Genomic DNA, 25,199 nt, shown 5'->3' on the forward strand with positions numbered 1-25,199 from the left:
GACCGGCCACCGACGTCAGGTGGATCCCGATGACGAGCAGTGGCCTCGTGTGAACCGGTCGCACCGTTACGGTTCCCCATTCATGCGATAAAACTCATGGCCTGGTCCGACTTTCGATAGGAACCGACCAACCGACGCGTCTTCCCACTCTCAACCGGTCGAAACATCCGCTTTTAAAGTGTCCATCGTGAAGATTCCTCGACGAACTAAGAATCCGAAGAAACAATGGTCGTTCCGTCTGAATCGAAACTTGCAAAGTTGGAAAATACGCGACGCCGTACACGTCTGCGACCTAAATGCGAAATCTCTGACGATCTAAACGATCGACGCGGTCGATTCGCAGAAACGGCTCGCGATACTGTTACGTTACTTTTGCGCGGTTCGACCAATCGTTGCAGGGCAAGAACTCGATCTCGACCGCGGGTAAATCGGCGAAAGAAACGGTGGATGGGAACGACGAGATCGGCCAGCTTGTTTGACGTAACAGCGCATCCCGTGCGCGTTTTCAGCCCCGGATGGAAAGTTTCTGCCTCGTCATAATATCGCTGATGAATCTATGCCGTTGCGAAACATCCATGAAAACGGCGATTCTCCGCTTCTCTCTTCTCGCGATTCTTCTAATAGCATTCGGATACATCTGTTAGGAAACGCGATACCTCGAGCGTTCGAACCTGTCGTTCAGGTTTCTGTCACCGTCAGCTTCGACCCTGCTGCGTTCATTTTTAACGTAAGCGTAAATTCGTTTTAATCGCGAGAAGTAGCTCAAACTTAAGCGAAATATAGGTCGGTTGTCTTTAATATCCGTGATTTTCTAATATTTTGTGAAATATCTTCTTAAATATAATTTTATCTAATTTTCTTGATAACTTAATTGTTAAAGATCTTTCTCGTTTATTAAGGTGAGAAGAAGATCGGAATTCTAGAATCGCAGCAGAGTTAAGAAAAGGAAACGAAAACGCCTGAAACTGTCATAAATTCTCATAAAATTTAGGAGGTCGATGATGTCGCGACTATAAGGGGACGCGTTTTTTTTTTTTTTCTAAAATCGCTCGTGCATTAGACAATCCTCTGTCTGTAGTGTATTGACTTTTAAAAATCTTTATGACGAAACGATGGAAGCATGACGCGTAGTCGATGAACATAGATAAAAAGAAGGAGCGACGAGGTTCTTTGGATGAACGCGGCGTGGTTGCAAAACAAACGTATGTTGCGCCGTCTCTTCTCTTTGATCTGCAGATGTAACATTCTTACGCGATCGTGTACGTCGAGTGTTTCATAGAGTCCAGTTAAGTAATCCTAGTCTCGGGAAGTTCGGTACGCCCTGTATATAATGATAATTGTAATAATAATAGTAGTACAGAGTTCGTTATGCCGAGATGGATAGCACAGAAGATACGTGTCAGTGAGGAGAAAGTAACGCGAGCGTGTAATGGACGAGGTCGATATAAATCGCTGTTACAAAACGCGCTGCGGAGCTGCTCGATGATTTCGAATCTTAAAACGTAACGATTCGATTCGATGAGTATCGGTACGTTCGACAGCCAAACTGGTATTCCAATGCTGTGTACGTATTTAGAATAAGAAACGAACGTATAAAAGGAAATTTGGATAACGTGCCACGAGATATAATCGAAGTCACAATTGTAACGACGATATAAATCACAACTTGTTGGTACAGACCACTGATTACGGAACGATAACGAATTTAATCTCGTACTTAACGACAGATCATTTCTGAATCCTAAACGTCGAACCATGCGATATGTCTCGATGTCGGTGATCGAATATTCGGTATCTGGGTCATCTGAAAAATTGTTCATTATCGAGCAATTCTCGGATAACGATCGGCAATCGTAGAACACAATGCCTGAAGTATAAAACAAATTCCACAATTAGAACTATGAATTTATCGAAATACAAATTGTAATTACAAGATCTCGGCCATTGTGGACGATCTTGTTAAAATTAATCTCGAACATTCGTCGAATTTTCAGGAGCCGTTATCGAGGAGATACCAGCAGTAGAACCGCTACACGGTGACGCGAGGAATGAAACGATCGACCGCAAATCGGAGTACCCGAGCAAAGAACAGGACTTCAAGACCACCATCGAGCCTAAGAAGAAACCGATTGACTTCAAGGTCAAGACCGAACAAAAATACCAGAAAACCTTCAAAGACGATGAATTGAAACGCGGCGAAAGCAACGACGCCACGACCACCATGACGACGATGCCGATGTCGTCATCGTCGTCGTCGTCGTCGATATCGGTCGAAGAAACGACCACGAGATCGATGGGAAGCGTGGCAGTCACGATACCCTTTCTATTTCGTGGCGAGCCTATCATAACTGCAATGAATTTCTCGATACCGATCGAATCGTCGACCAGTGACTATTCCTCGTCCACAGAGAGTAGCACTGAAGGTGTTCACGCGGTGGAGGAGACAACAGCGGCCAGAGGAAGAGCCTTGAATATGTCGGCGCCAGAACCGACCAATTCCTTGCACTCGAACATCACCGATCTGAGTGATGTTAGCATGGACGACGATGACAAGGAAGTCGAAGGTGAGAAAACTGTAGAACAACGTGTCTTCTCTTCCGCGTACAACGATCGATTCGATAAATAAAAATGCACAGAAGAACGACAATCGTAAACATTATTTCTCCAAATTTCCCTTGGGATTTACAACTATTTATATCATTCGCTTGTGAAAAATAAATTCATGAAACTAAGATGTCTTTCTTTGAGACGTCGAGTACCAAGTAGGTGGCTAGATAATGTAAAATTGATAACTTTGCGAAGAATTTTGACATGATCGACTTAGTTTTTGGTTAAATTAGAAGTTCATTGTTCAGCGTTTTCCAAACAACGAAAGAAACGAACGTTGATGTTTCACGCAGGCGGCGAATACGTGGCATCTCACAACGAGACGGCCATAAATATCTCCTCGACTTTGCTACCAACGGTGAACGTGTGCGTGGAAGGAAACCGAACGTACACCATCGGAGAGAAGATCGTTAGGGGTTGCGAGGAAAAATGCGTATGCGGTGAAAATGGCGTAGCCGTAGACTGCAAGCCGCTTTGCTCCCCGCCGTACGTTCGAGCGAACCGTGGAATCGAGGATCCGCTCTGTCAAGAGAAGATCGTCAACGAGGAAGCGTGCTGCGCCATTTTGGTCTGTGCCGCCGATTCAGGTGAGTTCGATATGTTAAAATGTCAGGCATCATCTTTTTTTATCGAATCTTACGTTCTTGTCGTGCAGCGCCCGAACCGGAAGAAACATGCGTCTTTGGGAACAAAACGATAATGAGGGGGCAACGAGTGGAAGATGGCTGTTCCAGGATCTGCATCTGCGAGGCGGGAGGCAATTTAAAGTGCCAGCAAAGATGTCCTCCGAACGACACAATTTCGGTGACGAATCAACACGATCGTTGCGTCGTGCTCACCGACCCAAGGTACGGAGAATCGTCGTTCCCGATTTCGCTACAGTTTGCTCTGGAATTCGAGTAGTTCGAAGTTAAGACGCGTTCTCATAGAACCAACTTTCCTGGAACTTTTCGTTGCCTGTTGTCGCCGTATGTTTCCTCAGCCAACAGATATGAACTCGTAGAAACACTCTGATCTCGGTAAAGCGACAGTGCATTTCGATTTCAATGCGATATTTGTTCCTGGTAACTAGCTGCGAAATAGTCTACAAATTGTACGAATTGGAGGAACGTTTGCTTCTGTCGCGTGTTTCTTAATTTTCTCTAATCTTTACAAACCGGAAAAGGCAACAGGAACGAACCTTCGTTACTGATGACAAGCGAGGAAGAAACACGGAGAAACGTTGAACAACAACTAGCCAATCTTTTCGAAAAACGTGGAACATTAACAAAAAGTTGCTCGTTGTTGCTTCGGTGAAAACGTACAATAGTTTTGCATGTTCGTTCGCTCTGTCAGCTTTCGTTGTCCTGTATTTTAGAGACGCGTGTTGCACGATCACTCTCTGCGACGTTACCTTGGGCGATCACGAGATCAAACAGGAAAGCTCGACCGACTTGGCCGTAAACCTTACGGACGTGAAGGTACTGAACTCGACGGCGATCAAGCTGAAGTTGTCGGCTAAGAATCCGCAGGATGTGACCGTGGAGATATCCGACAACAATCACGTATGGAGGCAGCAGAAACCTGACAAAGGTGAGAATATACGGACTAGCCGTAAGAACGTAATTGTCGTAATAGATGATACGGTATTGTAAACATGAGAAAATACGTGAACGTAGAGGGTATCATATCGAATCTGGATCCTGCACACTCGTACTACGTGCGAGTAACGGATGGAACTCGAACTGGTCCAGCACTGCAGGTTTTTCTTCCCGCGGAAGTGATCAAGACGAATATCTCGGACAAGGTGGCAGACAAGAGTTCCTGTAGTCACATGGGGAAAACGTACAAGATGGGTGCGGAATGGTACGACGAATGTATCTCGTTCTGCACTTGCACCGAAGGAGGTAAAACCGAGTGTTTGACGATCGAGTGTCCCACGGATTTTGGACTCGACGTTCTAGACCCTCACTGTTTGGACTGGGAGACGGTGCCGCCGAATTTCGTCCCGAAACCTCCTCACTGCTGTCCTCAGGTAAGTCTCGGATCGTCTGAAACTCGTTTAAGTTTGTTATATTTCGCTAAGAGCCCAGGATCCGAACGAAAAAGTTTCGCGATGCAACATCAATGAATTTTGTACAAGGAATATCTGAGACAACGTCGATCTTTTCTAAGACGTCATTGTATACAAACGCGAACGATACGCGTGTACATAATAACACGAGGGATCGCTGAATCGACGATGTTCATGATCGTAGGAAGTGCGATGCAGAAATAATGGCTCGTGCAATTACGAGGGCAACACGTACGACAATTGGAGCGAGCTGCCGGCAAACGTAACCGGATGCGAGAAGCGATGTTACTGCGAGATGGGAAACGTGTCCTGTCAGGCGGCTTGTCCACCGGTCCCGGCTCTACCACCTGCTACTTTACCTTGTCCGTCTTATCAGGCCGCGTTAATGCATCTACCCGGTGACGAATGTTGCTTGGAGTGGAGCTGCAGTCATCCATCCAACCAGTCGCCAGGTAAATCCGCGCTTGCGTGACGGAAAACATGAAAATAGTCAAAGAAACGAGCTGACAAAGCGACCGTTTCCGTGGGCCGCGTTAACGACCGGAAGATCGTTCAAGCAAACCTGTGCGTTGATCTTCCTCGTTAAATAGCAGATATACAGGACGTTCTAAATCGAAGAAATTATTGGATTAAATAAGGAGTTATTGCACTGCGGATTTTTATATCCACTGGCTCGTGAAAGATTATGCGAAATTTACATACGCAAAAATTTGCAGAATGCTTACAATGTGCAAAAAGATATTCGATACAATTTTTAAGAGGTAAAACGTATCTGTATTTAAGTGCTATTTCTTGACTTAAAAATGTATCCACATTTGCGTAAAAATCCGTTATTGTTTAATAAATGATCAAAGTTATCGGATAGAGTAATCGAAAATGGGACAACCTGTATATCTGTCTGATGTAATTTTGCAAAGTAGAAATTTGTTTGATCGGTACTGTAAATCGTTGATGTTCGATTCCTTGGTGGCGGTGATATCAACGCACGCGTTAGTGGCATCGAGGAGATTGCTATCACGAAGAGGAGACGTTAGATTGGTTATGGGTAGAAGGTGAACGCTTATCCGTCATGCGGACCTGACTGGAACTCTCCAGTGCAAATGTGACGTGTATGTACATACACCCGAATATATTCTCACGTCTCGCACTTTCCATCGTTCAACGACGAAGACTTTCAATTTAACGAAACACTGTACATTCTCCCTTTCATCTCATGTTCTTTCGTATTCGTTACAGTTGCAATTCCATCTCAGTATACTTTAGCTTCGGTATGTATTGCCTTTCGTAGATCTCTCCTTTTACACTTAACGTAAGAAAAACATCCCAAACACCCGTAAAAGATACAATGAACGAAAAGAATCTTTACAGTGACGGTCGAAACAGGAAGGAGAACCTGTAAATGCATGCTTTGTACGGCTACGCTTGTACATACTCGGACCTCTCGCTGTAAATATGCATGAAGAATTCGGACGGCTGGTCGACACTGTACGATTCGACGACCACCTCTGTGACAATCGACTTTATTACTCATTGCAGGAACGAACGCGACGCCCGCGTTTCCCGGCCCCTTAGCCACAGACGCGTTCAATCGGCAAACGATCGACGATAACAAAAGACCGATTAACAAGTCGGATTCGGCTGGGCTAGGCCACCAACTGGATCCAGCGACTTCCTCCTTGTGGGAAGATTCGAAAGACGTTCACGCGCACACAGACACCACCACTCATGGACTCTTCCACTACCCCATGGATCCTGGACACCCAACCGTACCATACAACGGACCATACAGTCCCGATTACAAGCCTACGCATCCTACCATAGAGAACGTGTTCCATTTATCCTCTCATACCGAAAAACCTTCGACGCCAACTGAACGTCTCAAAGAAAAGGCCATCAAGACTAAGTCGGACGCAAAGAAACCGGTCGAGCCAATCTTGAAACCACATAAAGACGACTATTTCCCTGGCCCGTTGGCTCCGGACAAATTCTTGGACAAGGCTGGCTCCTCGATGGGCGTCAACATGAACGCAAACGTAAACGCGAATGGAAACGAGAATCACCAATTCATCCCTGGGCCTGTGAATCCTAACAAGCTACCACCGGTGCAAAAGGTTCCCTATTCGACGGATCAACCGCAGTTCGTTCCGTTGAACCCGCAGCAAGAAATGGGGCCAGGATTCACGATCGCGACCGCCAACAACGGTCAGGTTGTTCCACAGGATGGTTTTAACGCGCAACTAGACAACTCTGCCGCGGTTGGTCCACCTTACAGAGGCTCGACGCTCAACGCTCCGGATAACGTCGACCCGAATGTGATCGTTCCGGTAAATCCAAAGAAGAAAGCTTCCGCCAACGACAAGCCTCCGGTAGGATTGGGTGGTCGACCGAAACAGGGCCAACGAAATCCAGATCAGGAGATTCTTCCTGAGGAACTGTATCATCTGATCAACCTTCAACATCCAGGCCTCGTTCAATTGGAACACGCTCCACCTGAGGGTCACCCCGGCTTGTACGATATCCATCAACAGATATCTAGTCAGAAACATACATCCAACAATCAGATACAGCCTGGATACTTTGTCCCAGCTAACGGACCAAAGAAACCCGCTAAGCCGCATATTTACACACAGAAGAACGAAAACGGTCAGACGACCTATCACATACACACGTCAGACATACCGAACTCTCCCCAGCAGATCGAGGAACTCTTAGCTCATATCGGCCAACACGATCCCAATCCTGGACCGTTCCAAAATTATCCCGGACAGCCAGCCATACCCCATAACGTGGCGAGTGGCGCAACCGCCACTCTGCCGCTACACATTGACGCTCATATACCGCATTCAGGACTCACGTACTTGAATCATCCGTTCGCAGCACAAACGCCCAACCAGTCAGGTTCGTCCCTGTTCAGCAACAATCTTTTATGGAATTCGTGAATGATTCGCCTTTTTCTTCCATTAACTTTCGTTTCTTCCGCATGGTCTCGAGTCCCTATAAATATTCGGGGAAATTAAAAACCAATTTGATAAACGCGTTCGAAGGTTTCTGAAAATCTCTGAACAAGTCATGAGAGACTTTTTATTAATAATTTTATTTTATTATTTATATATTATTAATTTATCGCTCGAGTTATTCGTGCTACTCGGAATCGTCAGGTCTATACAACGACGTTTCATTGTGATTGAAATAACTACCTTTGTTCGTGAAATCCAGGTATGGAGCACAACGTGCCAGCGGGCTTTCCATTGCCTGGTGCCATTCCTGGATACCCTGTTGCTTCCTCCTTGGACGAGGTCACCGTACAGGTCCTCGAGGCTCTCGACGAGAACACCGTTCGGCTCGTTTTCACGGTGCCGCAGGTTCTAGTTGGACTTCATGGACGCGTCGAGCTGCGATACACCAATGATAAAACGTACTTTATATCAGTATTAAAATTAATCAGAGATTATCCAGAAATTAGAAGAATAAGAAATATTCCTATAAACGTATGTTATTCCGAGCTTTATTAAAAAGTTAGTAAATGATAAAAATACGATATACGAGACTAAAATAGATTTACAATCGACATAATTATTTGCTACTGGCACTCGATTTCTGTCGATATAAAATTAGCAATAAAATTTCAATGTTACTTCATCTCGATTGTCTTCATATCAATCAACTCTTTGTATCAATTCACCACACGACATCGACACATATTGTGCACACGAAAAAATCTAATGGCATAAAATTAGAGACGATATTATTCCGTATTTTTATCGTAACTTTTTAGCAAAGTCTTAAATGATATATAGTTATAACATTCTTTGCTTGACTATACTTATAATTCTATAATGTCTATGTATTCACAGAGACAAAGTTTAGTTGTTAAACCTTGCGATGTTCTAAATATATACGTATATATACATACTATATAATATATATGTATATATATGTCGGGTTAACGTTAGGATTAGGGGTAGAGGTATTCGATGAATCTTCGTTGGAATTAGTCATCGATGCGGTGTAACAATGATTGAGTTTATTGACACAAGTTAGAGGTATTACAGCGTCGGTAGTTAATCACAATGTTTAGATACTCGGTACTATGGCAATGGTCTCGGGTCCGATAACGAATCCGCGATCAACGGGATGCTGAACTTTACCCTTTTTTAGCGCCTAAATTATACTCAATGTTAATGCAAGAAGCAATCACTACGTATAAGAATGGCAGGTCAATCGTTGATGAGATCGTACGAGAGAGTGCCTCTCCGTCACGATGACGCTGTCGAGGAAAACTATATGGGGTGTGTCTAAGGACACGAGATCATCGGATTCGTGGAGAAAAGTCTTCGTTCGGAAAATGAGGGAAATTTATGTTACTGTTAATCGGTCAATTTCCATGTTACTAGCTAGGGAAGGGTGCTAGCCGCCCTTAAGAGAAAGTTGCTGGCGGGAAGCGTCGTTCGTGAAAAAATAGATTTCTCATATTTTCGCGTAGATGGGACAAAAACTATTTGTCTGTTTGAAGGACTTTAATTAACTGAAACTTAATATTCGAAACGGGTCCTTGGCCTGCTAAACATATGCTGTAAAGATATGTTAGCATCTGGCAATTATCTTACCCGAAGGACAAAGTCTGCGTGTGGCGAGCCACGAGACAGAAACCATTGAAATGTTCTATGTCATGCACCGTCTCAACTATTTCTTTTAAGGAGAGCTATAGGATTACTTCCTGTCTTTGTTAGATAAAACGTTCATCCCTTGACCGCGGCTACGTTCGGCGACCGGTTGTCGTGAGCCCGAGCTAACTATCATAAATCTCAAATAAGTACAGTCAAATCGAATGACAACAATTTCTTAATACGGCTATGGTGGAATCTGGATTACAGTACTAAGGGATCTTCCCAAAGTTTCAAAGGGAAGGTTCCGGTGTTCTTTCATCTCCGACATATATGTACTTTCCCTTTCTATCGCGCAGGAATTTCGATGTATCTACCTGGAAGTCGCAAGTATTTACGCCACCAAACGACCTGATCGCAACTCCGCAGCTCGAGTTCGAGCTGGGCGATTTGAAGCCTTCTACCGAGTACAAAGTGAAGATCACGGTGAAGCTGAAGGATTTGGCCAACAGTTCCACCAGCAAAATCTACAGCGTGAGAACGCTGGAGAAACGTGCGGAAGCGACCACACTGCCGCCTCAAATACCGATCGACGCTGAGCTCCATGTCACAGAGACAAATTCCACGTGGATCAACGTGATGTGGAGGAAATTCACGGAATACGAGTCACAATTTATCGACGGCGTTCAGTTGAGATACAAAGAGAACGACGCCAAGGTTTACGCCGGAACACCGTTGATCCACAGAGCGGTGAGGAATTACGTGATCGAGAATCTTCGGCCATCGACCGCCTACGAGATCGGAATCCTCTTCGTTCCATTCCCAGGACAATTGACAGAGCTGGTCAACGAGAAAACAGTGAGTATTTATAAAATAAATCGTTAAATAAATTTACGAAACAGAAGGTTGAGGTTAATAATACTTGTCGTAATAATTGCTATAAGGTTAGTTTCATAGTTAGTAAATTCTCTTTCTGTATTCTGAATTCTTTCTGAATTCTGTAAATTCTCTTTTAATATTATCGTCCTGTAATAATAACATCGTAATATTCCCCTGGAAGATTGAAGTGACTACCTCGATGGAGCCGAATCCATACTCGTTCGACGTGAAAGTGGAGATCAAGACGATCAAGTCGACAGGTGTGGAAGTAACTTGGACCGGAGTACCTTACCCGGAAGACAAATACGTGAATATTTATCGAGCGATTTATCAAAGTGACAGTGGCAAAGAAGACACAAGCACGTTCAAGATTGCCAAGAGCGACTTGCATCCGAAAACGGTGATCAGCGATCTTAAACCGGGTACCAGGTATCGTTTGTGGCTCGAAGTTTACCTGACAAACGGAAGAATAAAAAAGAGCAACGTGCAAGATTTCGTCACTAAACCCGGTGTACTTTTGCCGGCCACGGTATCGCAACAAGGTACACGTATAATTAAAAAATTAAATAACACTGGAAATAACAGCGATTCTAACGTAAAACGGAACGTTCCGATTTTTCAGCAGGGAAACTTGCATCGTTGCCCCTTCACGAGGGCGATTATTACGGGCCTTTGGTAGTAGTAGCTATCGTCGCATCTCTCGCTATCCTATCGACCCTGATCCTCTTAATGATGCTCATGAAAAGGAGAACTAGCAGTAAGGCTGACATATCTTCCCGTAAAAGCACGTCGGCGTACGACAATCCTTCCTACAAGGTAGAATTACAACAAGAGACTATGGGTAATTCACTCTCATTGTTTTAATACGATAATCGTGGACAGTTTTACTGTCATTCGTAGCATTCGTCATCCGTACGTTCTAATGCCAATTGTCGACAAGCAATCAAGCTTTTATAAATTTCCAGGCCTGTGAAGACATCGTTACGATATCGAACGGTAGGAACAAAAACACGGACCACGAAATGGCCACCATCAACAGCAACGTCAAAGAAACCGTTTAAGGTTCTATAATTTATTATGTTTTATTTATTTATATGTTTGTTCGGTTTTTCCGGCATCGTCGAAGGTGAAAGAAACGATCGATATAATGGAGGGTGGAGTACGAAGAACGAACATCACCAAGTACCTACGATGATTAAAAATAATATACATATACTTGTACGTATACTCGTGTACGTATTTTGAAGTTCTGATAAAAGGAAAGTTACAACTCCTTCATCGCACCGATCATTTAATATGATTCGATCAGTAGAATTGCGCACGTTGTATTAAAATTTGTACATAGCGGGGTCAAGTATCATTTTGATATGATAAGATAGCGATTTAAGAAAAAGTGAAAATACCGTTTAGATAGCTACGAAAACAAAGTCGATTTGTTTTGTAATATTTTCCTATATATACATTACCGATTGAAAAATATACTTTCTGCGTATTTAATATAAACACTTAAGTCGTAATTTCGTTGGGTTCCAACGATCAAACCGCGTCTTGTACAGTCTACATTTATATTGTTAGAGATCTATATAATAAATAAGGTGTACTATGTCGTATAGAAATGTTAAAATGTTAAATGAATAAAACTGTTTGTAAACTACGGAGAAAACTATTTATTTGTATATTGTTTCATATATATGTATAGTGTCTTAAATCTTAAGAAAAAATTCAATCTCATTGTATAGAAACAATTTTTATTTCTATTGATAATGCAAAGGATGTCAAAAATATTACAATATACGACAAACTATTGCTGATAATTAAAACTGAATTAAGAAAGCAGGGAACTTAGAAATACTTCTGCAATTCTGATTCCATTTCAAGAGGACTGGTAGTTGGTGCATGTCTGGCAACAACTTTTCCTTCTTTGTTAATGATGAATTTAGTAAAGTTCCATTTGATGCTATCATTTATAAATCCACCTGCCTGTTTCTTCAACCATTTCCATAATGGATGCGCATTATCTCCATTAACATCAATTTTTTGAAACAGATCAAAAGTAACGTTATATTTTTTGACAAAATTTAAGATTTCTGTGGAATCGCCTGGTTCTTGGCCACCAAATTGATTTGATGGGAATGCTAGAATCCTTAAACCTTCCACCTCACTATACTTTTCATACAATTGTACTAGTTCTTTATAATGTCTATCTGTAAATCCACAGTTGCTAGCAACATTAACAATTATACAAACATGCCCGTGATATTTATTCAGCATAACTTCTTTTCCATGTATATCTGTAGCATGAAAGTCATAAATGGAAGTAGCTGATTTCCAATTTTTGTCTTGATTAAAAGAAGCTAAAGTTGTAGCACTACATTGTTCTTCTTTATTGTTTTCGCAATTCTGTGCTATCACTCCGTAAAAGCATAGGACTGTTAAAAATACCAATTCTACAAAAAAAGAAAGAAACTTGATTAGTAAGTTATCTAAAGAATCTAAAATGTAAAAATTGTTATAAAAAACAGCACTGTTCAGTTAACGTTTCTTAATATATTTTTTAATAAATATCTACCGTTTCTTAAAATTAAAACTGACCAGACAAAAACTGACAAAACTGAAAAGACAAAAGGAAATAAACAAATTCACGCGACTCTGTGTCTTCTACGCTACATAATACCTAATTAAATATCCCGAAATGTTCATTAAGTATCATTAAATTAGCATTAAAAGGTTAATCTTCAACGTTATTTCTAATCAAAATATTCAAAATGATATTAAAACAATACTACTTACTCTGCATTTTTAATCAAATGTTGTTATCCTGTATCCAGACTTGAATAAAAAAAAACTTTCTTATTAATCTTTATCATATTATCGTATTAAATGTTATCCCAAAGATATTTAAGATACAATTGAAAATATTAATATACTTTACCTTATCACTACTGTTCGATGGAAGCGTCCGTACTCTTCAACGCTTTGAACACAAATGCGTCGATCTTTCCTTTGTCTAAAGTCTAGAATTCTTAAGAAACTCGAACTTGAAACACACGAACACACTGAACTCTGTCCAATCCTGTTCTTGAATACATACATACTATATAGCATCGTGGATTCTGGAATGCTAATAGAATAAAACAACGAAATTTTATTCTGCATTCATTATCCATCTCAGAACATATTATGGAACTATAATATTTAGTTTAACATAGACAATTTCTATAAACAATCAATGACAGTAGTAATATTGAACCTATAATTGTTTCATATTATATATTGCTTTTTTACGAATTAACGACAGAATATTACAATTACACAATTATTTTAAATCTCTAATTCTACTAAAACAATCATAAACAAAAATAAAAATTATGATTAAAACATGATTTTTCTTTTTCTCTATTATGAATTAGGCAGGAACATGTATAAATATATATATACACACAATAAAAAACTGCGTCATTTAATATCAAGAGGTTTTGTCGATTTATTTTGTTCGATGCACACGAAACTACTTTACGTGCACCTGATAAACTCGTTGTTGTGTATACGATAACATAACCTTAAAGGTACAACAGAATCATAACCTATAAACTACGATCACATAAACGTTTATATGATTGTGCTGCACATTATACTTTGTCATTTGTCATCGGCTACAAAATAAAATTAAATTTATCGTTGTTATAATAAATAACATAAGAAGATGAGGCAATAACATTGTTCAAGACATTCTAAATTAACATAAATTTACTTGGAAAAACTTACAGATTATACATATCTAAGTATTTGGACAGTACTAAATTGTTTTATTGAACATTGTTATTTATATAAAAAATGGTAAGTGTAGTAAACGTTGTTACATATTACAAGAAATTAATTATATTCTTTTAATATACTTAATTAATGTTATTTCTTTCAGGCGCGGAACGCGGAAAAGGCTATGTAAGTATCATAAAAAGAAGATATTTGCTTGAATATAATTTATAAATTCTTCTGTTTTTTATATTTATTTAAACATTCATTTTTTAACAGGACCACTCTTGCTCGGTGGAGAGCTGCACAAAGCAACGAAGGAGCCAGAAAGGAACAGGAAAGAAGACCATATTTAGCTTCTGAATGTAGAGACTTGCGAAAAGCAGAAAAGTGGAGAATGCAAATAATTAGAGAAATTGCAAAAAAGGTTGCACAGATTCAAAATGCTGGTCTAGGGGAATTTCGAATTCGAGATTTGAATGATGAGATTAATAAATTGTTGAGAGAAAAACGACACTGGGAGGCTCAGATAAAAGAATTAGGTGGGCCTGATTATTCCAGAGTAGGACCACGTATGCTAGACCACGAAGGTCGTGAGGTATAACGTGTTTTTAATCTTGCTATATTGCTCTATTTTTAATAATAATAAATAGTAAGTAATAGAAAAAGGTAACACGTAATTATTACAACATTTAGGTTCCTGGAAACCGTGGTTACAAATATTTTGGAGCAGCGAAAGAACTACCAGGTGTTAGAGAATTATTTGAACAAGAACCACCGCCTCCACCTCGTAAAACACGCGCTGAGTTAATGAAGGACATCGATGCTGATTATTATGGTTACAGAGACGACGATGATGGAATTTTGTCGCCTTTGGAACAGAAAGCTGAACAGGAAGCAAGGGAAAAAGCAGTGCAGGAATGGCTAACACAAAACGAGAAACAGCCAGAAGTAGAAGAAGAAATCGAAACAACTGCACAAAAAGCAATACCATCGCAACAAGATATTCAGGAAGCGTTACTTGCAAGAAAAAAACAAGAACTATTAGAGAAATATGTACTTTGACAAGTTTTATTTCTTTTTCTTTATGTATTCAGTAACAACTATTTGTAAGTTTATTCGTTTAATTGTATTAGAGTACACTTTTATAAAACGCGACAGATATAATATAATTATTATTAATTTAATAACATTGATTAAGGTAATTATTTTGTGCAGTAGACGTTCAAACTTCAATTAATTCTTATCGAGAATGAGTGCTGTAGATAAAATATAGATAAAAATCCAACTTTAGTCTGTTTATAATCCTCGCGATCTTTAAAGATTTTTCTTTTTGTTGTATATATATATGTATATATATATATATGTGTGTGTGTATATATATATATGTATATATATCCTTTTTCATCGACTTTGTAAGCACTGGGCACTCGAGAAAGCGACACAATAGAATAGAACATCAGAGAACAAGACAATATGAATTATCGAAATGTAAGAATTTGTTCACCTCATACATTCATAATTGCCAAACATTGTTGAATAAATAAAATTCAATAACTTTGTACACTCTGTCTAATCAATGCCTTAAATGTCTTTGGCCAAGCATTCTTCGTTTCATCGCCATTGAATCATCCCGCGAAAAACCAGTCATTTGCTTTAAAATAGTTCGATACAATTACAACTATATTGTAACAAATTGAGAACAATCAAAGGCATAGAAATTACCCTGAAAAACCTCTACTCGTTAATTAAGAGTACATATCGATCACAAATATTTCAAAAACATTCTGTTCTTGCCCGCATCAGGTTCGACCCATCCGCGATGAGAGACCGAGGACTCTCTTTCTACATCATTCTCACGCAAATCTCTGATCCTCGTAGTTAATATCGTGTTGCTTATAAACAGACTGTACAATATACAATTATGTTACCAAGACTCAGAAGTGGAGAAAGTATCCTAAGAACGTTAGCTAAAATCCCGGTACGCTTAAAACTTTTCTCAAAGTAGAGAATAATTCTATCGCTCGCTTTCACGCTACGTATCTTCCTCGCTGTCGCTTTCTCTTCTCGCTTCCTGAAAACGCTAAAAGTTGGATGAGATGCACCAACAAACGCACATCACTACGATATTATCGATTATCGATGATTATGCTAAATCCGAAAGCGCTAAAAGTACCTCTTTAAAACTGCGTTTGAGAAGAGCATTGTAAAAAGAACGTCTGCACATTTGATACGAGAAAATTCATGCACATACATAGTAAACAAACGAAAAAGAAACTTCTGAGTCCTTGCAATCGCGTTATACATTGTCTAAATATGTAAAACGAGAGAATAGTTCGAGCATGGATTAATCATCGTTAATCACCTAAACGCTAAGCTTGAAAAAGTCAAGCGTTAAACGATTCACAGCATCTGGTAATTTTTTTATCCATTAATCAGTCGCCTGCTTCGTCCGGTATCCAATTCCCTCTAATATAAACGCGTGGAAAAAACATTTCTACATAACCTATCGTACTCACACGATAATGTATACTACTAGTTTAATAGTAATATCAACTCTACGATCACATCTGCGTTTACGAGGTGCGTTTTGCGAGTTTATTGTGCGTCGTTTAATTGTGAATCTGTCCTCGTATACGTTCCCCTTTATATCCCATCGATTAACTATAACCCCTCGACGCTACTAATTGATTAACCGATATCCTGTATACATGAAACGTTCGTAAAGTTAGGATACGTAAATGTAAGCACGTTGTTACACGTATCAAGGATACGACAATGAATTATGAAACTTCACAACGTGCTTTGCTGATACTATCAAATATGTATTACTAAATTAAGGATATACGTATATATATGTATAAATAATAGTACGCAGAAAAGAGAAACGAACAAACGAAACCAGAGTATGTAGGAAATTAGAAAAATTGTGTACAGCCTTGACTTTCTCTCGAAACATTATTCGCTGCCCCCATACTTACTCCACGCAGTAAGGGGTTAATTCGTTTCGCGCGTCAATCCATTCTCGAACCATGTGATCGAAACAACAAGATTCGTGGTATCGATTCGAACGAACAAGCATTGTAAATCGAATATTCCGCTGAAAGTGTCGCGGAGCGAGAGAGGAAAAGTTACGTTTGCTTAGTTAGCTCGTCCAAAGGAGAACGGCTAGAGGATCGCGGTTCATAATGGGCTCTCGACTTGGCTGGGTATCCCACGACGATTCTCCGTCGACGGACACGCGGCCTAAAAAGGGTGAAAGGCACAAAGTAAAAAATAAACGATTAAAGTTGGCTCAGGCACATATCGAATCGAAGTCGTTTTCGCGGTCCATCTGCTAATGTATTATACGTTCGACTTTTGGGACCGACAAAATGCGTGTTTGCATATTTGTAACGTGTACGTATGTGTGCACGTGTAATTGAAATATGTTTTACGTATATGTAAGTAGGTAAACGTGTATATACATATACGTGTACGTGTGCGTATGGATCATGTATGTGTTATGCGTTTACGTTCTTTCTTTGTTTGCATATGTAATATACATACGTAATATGTATGTTGAAAACACCCTCAACTCCGTCCGGCGTATCAAAAAGGAATGTACTTGGTACATCGATAGAGTTTTGAACTCAGAGTTACCACGTGCTAAAATTATGATAGCTCTGATTCGCAGGATCAACAGATCGACATATTGACTTCTGTGTTCCGTTCGGGCAGTACAGGCTTTATCTCCAATAAAGAACAGCCGCGTTTGTCTTGAAAAATTCAGTTGCTCTTCTACACGATCAGTCGTATATAACGGTACGCAATCGGGGACCGTAATCTGCACCGTGTTCTATCTGTCAAACCATATCGTTATCGTTAACAACATCGTAAAATGTATTTCCGTTACAGGAACTCTTTCGTGATCGGATGTTTCAAGGACGCAGCAACGAGTGCCAGCGTTGTACTTGCGCCGGTTGTCTTGCTGCACGCATATCGTTCCAATGTTGAAGCTCCTCCGTACCGGAACTGTTTAATCCCAAACTGAGCCAACCGATCATTTCTCTTCCCTTTCTTCCCATTCCGCCTCTTCGTCGATTGTAAACCGATAGAAAGAGAGTTACATCTCCAAGTTGAAACAGAGCAACCTAAACAGCCATTACGGGTATAACGTTTAATCAGATTCGTTTTAAAAGGAGGAGAGAATATCTGTTTGAATAATTTTCCATCGAGTTGAATTATTTAATTAGCTGTAAGCTTACTTGGAATATAAATGTTTCCTTGTACAGAGGATTCGGCTGAGCCCGTTTCAGACCAGTTTTCGATCGTTCCATTTCGTGACCATTGCTATCCATGAGAGCGAGCTTAACATACGTGTCGGGTGGTTTCGTGTCGTTCCCGCCGCCACCCCGAAAATGAGATCCTTTAATTATTTCTACCGATAAACGTCCAGTAGTCCCGTTATACGCCAAGCCTATTAAAATTTCTGCCACGCTTCCGCCCTTCATACTACTGCCGTAAGGAGGTACAGTATGCGACGCGTAAGTTGGCACACGTGCAGTAGGTGATGCGTATGATTGAACTGATTGCTGTGATCCCGTGGAATCGCTACGAGTCAAACTACTAGTTGTTCCCCAATCTTGTACCTGTGAAAATCACGTTCATTCTACCGTTATTTTCTTCGACATTGAGGATCGGAAAAAAGACAACCACGGATATTATTGCATATAGATGTTTTACCGAAGAAAAAGGTGGAGGTTGTAGCGTTAACCAAAGCGTAGTTTCAAGCTGAAGATTGATCTGATCGAAGGAGACTCTAGCTTCGCCTAGTAATCTCTCTCGTCGCATTCTTCCGCCCCATAGATACACTCTTAGACGTACGCCCATGGCGTTTACGTCCTCTGGATTTACGCGTGGAAGCAGAAAACTTTCCATGTACTGTGGAGACGTGCCCTGGCGTACTCGAGTTTTACGGCGTTGCTTCTTCGATGGTAACAGCACGAGCCGCACTTGACTACCGCCTATACCTTCCGGGTAATTTCGTCCTTGCAGCACATGAACCTACAAAATAAGGAAACTCGTTGGTTTCGATTGAATCGTAAACGAATTTTCCAATGAAATTTATACGAACCGTCATCTCGCGCATCGGTGCATCATATAGGAAAGCGACTTCCAAGCTACCCACTTCTTCGGTGATGGTACCCATTGTTGTAATAACGTCGTTGGTAGTCGAACCATTTTGCTCAACCTCTACCTCTTGTTCTCTGTTATCGAGAATAATACCAGAGGCCCCGACTTCTACCACACACTGTGTATCAAACGAAATCATTCGATTCGTTTAAAAAAAGTTCATTTTAAAAGCATACCGAATCAGATGTCTCCAAGTATCGTGTTAATGCATAGAATAGGTCACCAACAACGATATTATGCGGTTAGAACGTTGCGTGATAAAATACGCACGGATATCCGGCCGCCGGTTAATTATTTACGCGACAATCGTGTAGATTGAGAACGCGATATTCGATCGCGCAACGTGACAACGCCGTTTTAACTATAAACTTTTTATTCTCATTCACCTGTTGTTGATCGCTGGGCGAGTGTTCTTCCGTGCAGCTGCTGGAGGTAGTGCCGGCATCTGAAACGGCGATACACGATCGATGAGGAACGAACGCAAACTTAATGAAAGAGAGCATAAAGAAAAAAAATTGGATAAAGAAAGAACTAACCCAGAATGGTCGGTCCATCCTCCGCTTGGATAGTCAAAGTATCCGGCGGTGGATGAGAATGCGAATTCAGTCGACGAAGGACGTCCTCTTCCGAATCGGAACTAGTCTCTGGATCCGAATAGGAAAATGCCTTCCCTGCCGAGTTTCAACATTAAACCCAACTTTCGGTTAGGTTCGTTTAATTTCAGGTACAAAGTAGCTGATAACGATCTTTGAAAGGACTGGAAGCGGGGATCACATATAGAAAAATCGCGCCTGCTTCTGGATCGGTATTATGTGTGTACTTTTCCAGCAATTTCAAAGTAAGCAGTAAAAAGCACAGGATCAGATCGTTCGTCGACAACCTACCTATGTTTTTCGCAATCTGTGAGGTGGAGCCGTTGTTAGGCTCGCAGAGAGGCACGCAAACGCCACCGAAAAGGGTGGTCGTGGATGGTGGAGTGAAACACCATTTGCGTGACAAATACAAGAACAGAGCCAACAGGAGGACCACGAAGCCAGCTACGGCACCCAGAAATGCTGTCGCTTCCACAGGTACTGTAATGTCGATCGATCGTGAGAATGACTGGTTGGAACAAACTATTGGTCGTATATATTATTTATCGTCCTACGAATAATCAATCATAAATGAAAAAGAGCTAATAGAGGGAAGGGAAACGAGATGGGAAGAATCGTGAAAAAAAAAGGAAGAACGCGATGGAACGGACCGGACGGAAGGTTCCGTGCAAAAAGCATGATCAAAAAGGGTACAGGCAAAGCATAAGTTATTTATTGACTACGGAGAAAAGGCGTTCACCCATACACCGATTAAATCTTTCTCTCGAACGGCGGTCGTACGTGTCATTGATGTATCGAACGCGTTAAAACAGCAGCGACACATTACGTCGTAATGACCTGGAATAATTAACCACCGCTCGTCTTATCGCGGAAACCACTGCACGATATTACATACCGAGTACGGTTAATGAATCACGGTACAAAGATCTGTCGAAATCCTTTACATCCGTCTCCTTTCGTCGAAGATATCGTTGAAATATCGTCATAAACGGAGGCAAATGCTAACTAAAATTGTTGATTTCCGTCGACTATCAACGATAACTTGGATATAACGATATTACCACACATTCAACTATAAAGAATCGACAGAATTGTTACTCGTTGTAATTCAGTAAAAAATTGAGAGGGAAAAGAAAACTGTAGGGGAGGGGACATTATTCAAAATGAATGTATTTCGAAATAATTTTAATTTGCGCAATGCGGAAACCGTGGCATGCATTTACGTTCTAATCATTCTCGATTAATCAAAAAGAACGACGTATGTAGAACATTTTATGTAAGAACCTGGTAATGTGTCAAGGGATTGCTGTCACGTCACACGAATTAGTTTCATTGGAAATTGTTGAATGATTCGAGAAACTATTAGAAGCATCATGATGTATTTAGATGGCGAAAAAACGTCGAAAGGGATGCGTGCTCTATTCAGGTTTTAATAACTCTATCACGATCGAACGTTGTTCGTTAACGAATCGATTCACGATCATCGATATTTTAAGGTCAATGTTTCCGTATCGAAGTGTACCAAGTCACATCTGAACAGTTGAATTCGTTAAAAGAGTTATAGACAAAGTAGAAGATAGTGGACTTACCCGCCAGAAAATGGTCTGATCCTGCCAGAATCATGCTCGCCCTTGTGTCACATTAAAACCTTCTTACGTGGTTCTGTCGACAGGCCGCGACAAATTTTCCGCGAATAATAAATTCATTATTCACTCGATGTGGAATTGTCCAATACTCGTGGTTGTTCACGATCACCCAGAAGCGTGGTTATAAGACAGTCGAATAATAATACGTGGGCGGGGATGTACACAGCACTCTGTTGCTCGTCGAGTCGTGCGCCTGCAATACTGTGACCAGTTATACGCATGCGCTTCATGGGCACGCATTCTTACGGTGAAAATTTCTTTCAACAGAGATTCTCATTTTAACACAATTTACACTTCTTTGACATGAAGTTCGTAATTCAATTTTTATACGCAGTACATTCTTTCATTCTGAGAATATACTTATTGATTATTCTAGCGAACAATTATACAACTATCTTCTACTTAATTAACGAAAGATAGTATATTTTCCAACGACATATATATACACATACCATTAGATGAAATGGACTGAGATTCTAAATTTTATCTTTTTCTTTTGTCATATTTTATTCCTTTACATTTATCTTTTACTCGTTAAATAAATATTCTCATCTATCGTATTCCTAATCATCTAACCGTAATGATGCGATCATATTTTTGCATACACCATTTGAGAAATAAGTTAATTAAAGAACTGACATTATTGATTATGAATAAACGAACTAGATCACTTACGAATAGAAAAATTAATTTAAAAAATCATAAAAAATATTGAATATTACATAATGTACAGAATAATGTAAAGTAAAGAAATACCAAGTATGTGCGTACTTCTCATAGCATAAGGTACTGTCTACTGTTATTATTTTAATATAAGAATTTAAGCGTGAATATTGAAAAACGATTATGGTTCTCGTTATTGATAATCAATGTTTTATAAACATATCATAAATTCATCTGTTTAAAAAATAGGAACTATTTTCCTTATTATTGTGTACAATTTTAAATGCATTTCATTTCATTAGTTGAAATAGTATTAGCACGAAACTCCCCCCTCGTAAAACCTACTACGATTTTATAGTGTTTACGATTTACTAACTTAATTTTAACTGATATGAATATTATTCAATCGGTTGTAACTAGCTCAACTTATCTTTGAAATGGAAGAATTAAGAATAAAAATAATAATATTAATGTAAATGTAGCTAATTTCTTTTTATTTTTACAAAAACGATAGTTTTTTCTTTTCCGTTATATTCAAAGGCGAAAGATATTTAACTTGACACAGGTAAGCCTTATATGTGGTGGAACAACATAACCTCAGGAATGAAATCTCTTTTTCATAAAACCATATAATACATTTTTTTACTATAAAGTTTTTGTAATTATTAAGCTGAATCACGTTTATTACATAACAGTTCATAATAAATATATTATTAATTTAATAATTACTAGTTAACTTAATAAATACTATAATCAGAAGATATTACTTTCTTCCTTAATAACTCGTTTTTAAATAATTTTAAATTTTGTAGAAAATAATATTTTTACTAATGATAATTTACTATCATTGCCTTTACCATTGTATCGTTTTAAAAACAGGAATAATCAATTATGAACCAATTTACAATACTACGCTTCAAACAATCTACAATTTCAAGTAGGTACTGGTTAGAAAGGTGTTTGAGGCAATATTTGGTGTATCATGCAAGAGTATATTCTAATGGAATTAATAATCATAAAAATTACATTGTCAAAAAGGAAGATATCAATAGGAGAAAAGCATTAAGGTTACAGATACTGCAAGATATTAAACAAACTAAACGGAAAGTAGAAGTAATTATTGACAAAGAAAACATTTGGACTGTACCAAATATTCTTTGTATGGGACGAATTGTAACATCGCCATATTTAAGTTACTTAATTTTGTCACAAGATTACCAGGTAAAATGTTATAATATTAAATGCATATTTATTCATTATATTCATTATATATATTATTTGTTCATATATTATAGATAGCATTGTGGCTATTAATAATTGCTGGGTTTAGTGATTTAGCTGATGGATGGATTGCACGTACATGGACATCACAAGCTTCTAAGCTTGGCACTTTTTTAGATCCTGCTGCAGATAAGTTACTAGTAGGTACTCTGTTCCTATCTTTGGCCTGGGTAGGATTGGTTCCTATTCCTTTAACGTGTCTTGTCATTGCAAGAGATGTTGCCTTGATTTCAGCCGTTTCTTACATAAGATACCAATCTTTACCTCCTCCGGTATGTATAGATTATAACATTATGAACAGAAAAATATTTAAATGATTATGCTTATTTACAAAATATGTTTCAGAAAACTTTGGCCAGATATTTTGATCCTACATATGCAACAGTACAATTAGCTCCAACATATATAAGTAAAATTAATACTGCTATTCAGTTGTCGTTTGTTGCTGGAACACTAGCTGCACCCATATTTCATTTCGTAAATCATCCAGCTTTAGAAATTTTTTGTTATGTAACGGCAGTAACAACATTAGCAGGAGGTGTAAGTTATTTGATATCAAAAAATACATACAAATTCGTAAGGAAAAAGACTTCAACAAAATCATCTAATTAAATACATGTATTAATGATCATAATAACATCGTTTATTGTTTCTAAATTTATTATTTACTTTGTATAATAGACGTTATTTAAATATCTACTATGTATACAACTCAAATTAATAAAAACTTTGTTTTTATTTTGTAATTCCTCTATAAAAACAGATTACAAATTGGCCGCTACGTCTTTTACCTTATATGTTTCATATGCAAAATCTTCGAAATTTTTTGTATTGAAACAAACTCCAATATAATCAATTTCTAATCTGAAAGGCCCTGGCTTTTTATCAGCAATTGTAATTCCAAAATTTGTAGTGTAATTCGGACACATAGCATATTGATTTTCATTAATTTGTCCTTTTGAACTAAATACAAATTTTGAAAAAGGGACTCTGATTATTTGCCAATAGGGGCCGCCTCTTGTATACATTACGTAATGATAACAATCATACTGCGTTATGTCCATATTTCCTTTTTGTAAAATATTTAACATGTAACATCTACCATCTCCTCTAACTCGTAAAACAACTTCATTATGATGTTGCCAATCATAGTAGTACCGTCGAACAAAAGATCTAAATCTTGGAGCTGAAGTGATATTGCAGTAGCCAGCATTTGTAGTTCGACCGTCTTTGGGCACACGGGTATCTAATATACCATGGAATATTCCAGTGCCATAAGACGATAGTTCTAATCTAAAAATAATAGACATTTTGTGAATTAGTTTAAATCTTTCCAAGATGTAACAGCATAAAAAATATTGTATAGTTACTTAGCAGCTGAATAACCATGATGATAATCCTTGTCAGAATTTACAATCCATTGATCCAAGGATTTTTGAGTTCCATCAAACTTCCATATAGTATTAATTTCATTTACTGCAAAGTTACATGGATATATACTGTAGTTATCCCATATTTCTTGAATAAACAATTTACAGTTACTCTTAAATAAATCATACACTTTTCGTAATTTCTGTGAAGAGGTCAATTTTTTGTGTTTATCAATAGGTTTATCATATACTACCGGATATTGTGATCTAAATGGTTCAAAAAACGTTCTTTTAATGATCAGAGTATTTCTACAACGAAGTTTTAGTATACGAAAAATACTATTTTCCATATTTTCGTTTTCACAATTAAATTGAAATAACAATTTCGTTAATCATCACAGAATTCACATGTATTAAATATACAAAAATTTCAATCAATATGTCGCAGAATTTGTCGCAACAACTACATATTATATCGTAACTTGTAACTATAGCTTTCAGTTTAATCAAAGATCAATTTGTAATATTTCTTCTCCTTTCTCGTTTTTATAACCGTTAAATTTTAATTCTAATTT

At 38.9% G+C, this 25,199-nt stretch overlaps 6 protein-coding genes and 1 long non-coding RNA gene across 9 annotated transcripts in view; 3 read left to right on the forward strand and 4 right to left on the reverse strand.

The window, feature by feature from the left end:
* The window catches only part of LOC126921803 (uncharacterized), a 24,496-nt gene extending 16,506 nt beyond the window's left edge, over window positions 1-7,990 (reverse strand). The window contains exons 1-2 of the long non-coding RNA XR_007712559.1: window positions 7,858-7,990; window positions 7,519-7,654 (exon numbers count right to left, since the gene is read on the reverse strand). This is a non-coding gene — a long non-coding RNA (uncharacterized LOC126921803). The remainder of the gene's footprint in view (window positions 1-7,518; window positions 7,655-7,857) is intronic.
* The window catches only part of LOC126921705 (putative epidermal cell surface receptor), a 25,464-nt gene extending 13,667 nt beyond the window's left edge, over window positions 1-11,797 (forward strand). The window contains exons 2-13 of one of the 2 annotated variants that reach the window (XM_050733464.1): window positions 1,995-2,564; window positions 2,901-3,194; window positions 3,263-3,455; window positions 3,965-4,179; window positions 4,266-4,621; window positions 4,845-5,112; window positions 6,197-7,558; window positions 7,877-8,075; window positions 9,624-10,122; window positions 10,325-10,685; window positions 10,766-10,984; window positions 11,109-11,797. In XM_050733464.1, the coding sequence (XP_050589421.1) occupies window positions 1,995-2,564; window positions 2,901-3,194; window positions 3,263-3,455; window positions 3,965-4,179; window positions 4,266-4,621; window positions 4,845-5,112; window positions 6,197-7,558; window positions 7,877-8,075; window positions 9,624-10,122; window positions 10,325-10,685; window positions 10,766-10,984; window positions 11,109-11,116 (4,544 nt within the window). In that variant the 3' untranslated portion in view covers window positions 11,117-11,797. The remainder of the gene's footprint in view (window positions 1-1,994; window positions 2,565-2,900; window positions 3,195-3,262; window positions 3,456-3,964; window positions 4,180-4,265; window positions 4,622-4,844; window positions 5,113-6,196; window positions 7,559-7,876; window positions 8,076-9,623; window positions 10,123-10,324; window positions 10,686-10,765; window positions 10,985-11,108) is intronic. The other variant, XM_050733463.1, reaches the window with a different exon arrangement.
* A 77-nt stretch (window positions 11,798-11,874) lies between these two features.
* On the reverse strand, window positions 11,875-13,274 carry LOC126921778 (uncharacterized). The gene is made up of 3 exons (XM_050733646.1): window positions 13,076-13,274; window positions 12,934-12,972; window positions 11,875-12,590 (listed from the first exon to the last, which is right to left on the reverse strand). The coding sequence occupies exons 2-3, from the start codon at window positions 12,938-12,940 to the stop codon at window positions 11,986-11,988; spliced, it is 612 nt and encodes a 203-aa protein (XP_050589603.1). The 5' UTR covers window positions 12,941-12,972; window positions 13,076-13,274; the 3' UTR covers window positions 11,875-11,985.
* Window positions 13,275-13,691: 417 nt separating this feature from the next.
* LOC126921771 (pre-mRNA-splicing factor ISY1 homolog) lies at window positions 13,692-15,460 on the forward strand. Its single transcript, XM_050733627.1, has 4 exons — window positions 13,692-13,980; window positions 14,063-14,085; window positions 14,176-14,494; window positions 14,593-15,460. The coding sequence occupies exons 1-4, from the start codon at window positions 13,978-13,980 to the stop codon at window positions 14,959-14,961; spliced, it is 714 nt and encodes a 237-aa protein (XP_050589584.1). The 5' UTR covers window positions 13,692-13,977; the 3' UTR covers window positions 14,962-15,460.
* LOC126921745 (synaptotagmin-14) lies at window positions 14,941-21,518 on the reverse strand. 2 transcript variants are annotated; one of them, XR_007712533.1, is made up of 9 exons: window positions 21,254-21,518; window positions 19,956-20,144; window positions 19,608-19,742; window positions 19,458-19,516; window positions 19,013-19,189; window positions 18,622-18,942; window positions 18,144-18,527; window positions 17,446-18,029; window positions 14,941-17,142 (listed from the first exon to the last, which is right to left on the reverse strand). XR_007712533.1 is itself a non-coding variant. In XM_050733578.1 (8 exons), exons 1-8 carry the CDS (start codon window positions 21,285-21,287, stop codon window positions 17,817-17,819), a joined length of 1,512 nt encoding a protein of 503 aa, XP_050589535.1. In that variant the 5' UTR covers window positions 21,288-21,518; the 3' UTR covers window positions 14,941-17,816. The 2 variants fall into 2 exon arrangements, 1 of the variants encoding a protein (XP_050589535.1); XM_050733578.1 differs by having other exon boundaries at window positions 14,941-18,029.
* Window positions 21,519-22,122: 604 nt separating this feature from the next.
* LOC126921765 (probable cardiolipin synthase (CMP-forming)) lies at window positions 22,123-24,000 on the forward strand. Its single transcript, XM_050733621.1, is given in 5 exon segments — window positions 22,123-22,538; window positions 22,853-23,194; window positions 23,269-23,526; window positions 23,600-23,860; window positions 23,863-24,000. Coding segments are annotated over 4 exon segments (897 nt in total). The 5' UTR covers window positions 22,123-22,538; window positions 22,853-22,864; the 3' UTR covers window positions 23,911-24,000.
* Window positions 23,858-25,164, reverse strand: LOC126921766 (complex I intermediate-associated protein 30, mitochondrial). Its single transcript, XM_050733622.1, has 2 exons — window positions 24,625-25,164; window positions 23,858-24,547 (listed from the first exon to the last, which is right to left on the reverse strand). Exons 1-2 carry the CDS (start codon window positions 24,972-24,974, stop codon window positions 24,019-24,021), a joined length of 879 nt encoding a protein of 292 aa, XP_050589579.1. The 5' UTR covers window positions 24,975-25,164; the 3' UTR covers window positions 23,858-24,018.
* Window positions 25,165-25,199: the final 35 nt, after the last annotated feature.

Source organism: Bombus affinis, chromosome 11 (genome assembly GCF_024516045.1).
Source record: "Bombus affinis isolate iyBomAffi1 chromosome 11, iyBomAffi1.2, whole genome shotgun sequence".
NCBI classification, from domain to species: Eukaryota; Metazoa; Arthropoda; class Insecta; order Hymenoptera; family Apidae; genus Bombus; species Bombus affinis.

Coding starts and splice junctions, on each gene's coding strand:
- LOC126921771 (XM_050733627.1), top strand. Junction 14,086..14,175: donor CGGAACGCGGAAAAGGCTAT/GTAAGTATCATA, acceptor ATTTTTTAACAG/GACCACTCTTGCTCGGTGGA. Junction 14,495..14,592: donor TAGACCACGAAGGTCGTGAG/GTATAACGTGTT, acceptor TACAACATTTAG/GTTCCTGGAAACCGTGGTTA.
- LOC126921745 (XM_050733578.1), bottom strand. CDS start 21,287: ATGATTCTGGCAGGATCAGACCATTTTCTGGCGG. Junction 19,190..19,457: donor CGCCCAGCGATCAACAACAG/GTGAATGAGAAT, acceptor TTTGATACACAG/TGTGTGGTAGAAGTCGGGGC. Junction 18,528..18,621: donor AACCTCCACCTTTTTCTTCG/GTAAAACATCTA, acceptor TGATTTTCACAG/GTACAAGATTGGGGAACAAC.
- LOC126921766 (XM_050733622.1), bottom strand. CDS start 24,974: ATGGAAAATAGTATTTTTCGTATACTAAAACTTCGTTGTAGAAATACT. Junction 24,548..24,624: donor CATGGTTATTCAGCTGCTAA/GTAACTATACAA, acceptor TATTATTTTTAG/ATTAGAACTATCGTCTTATG.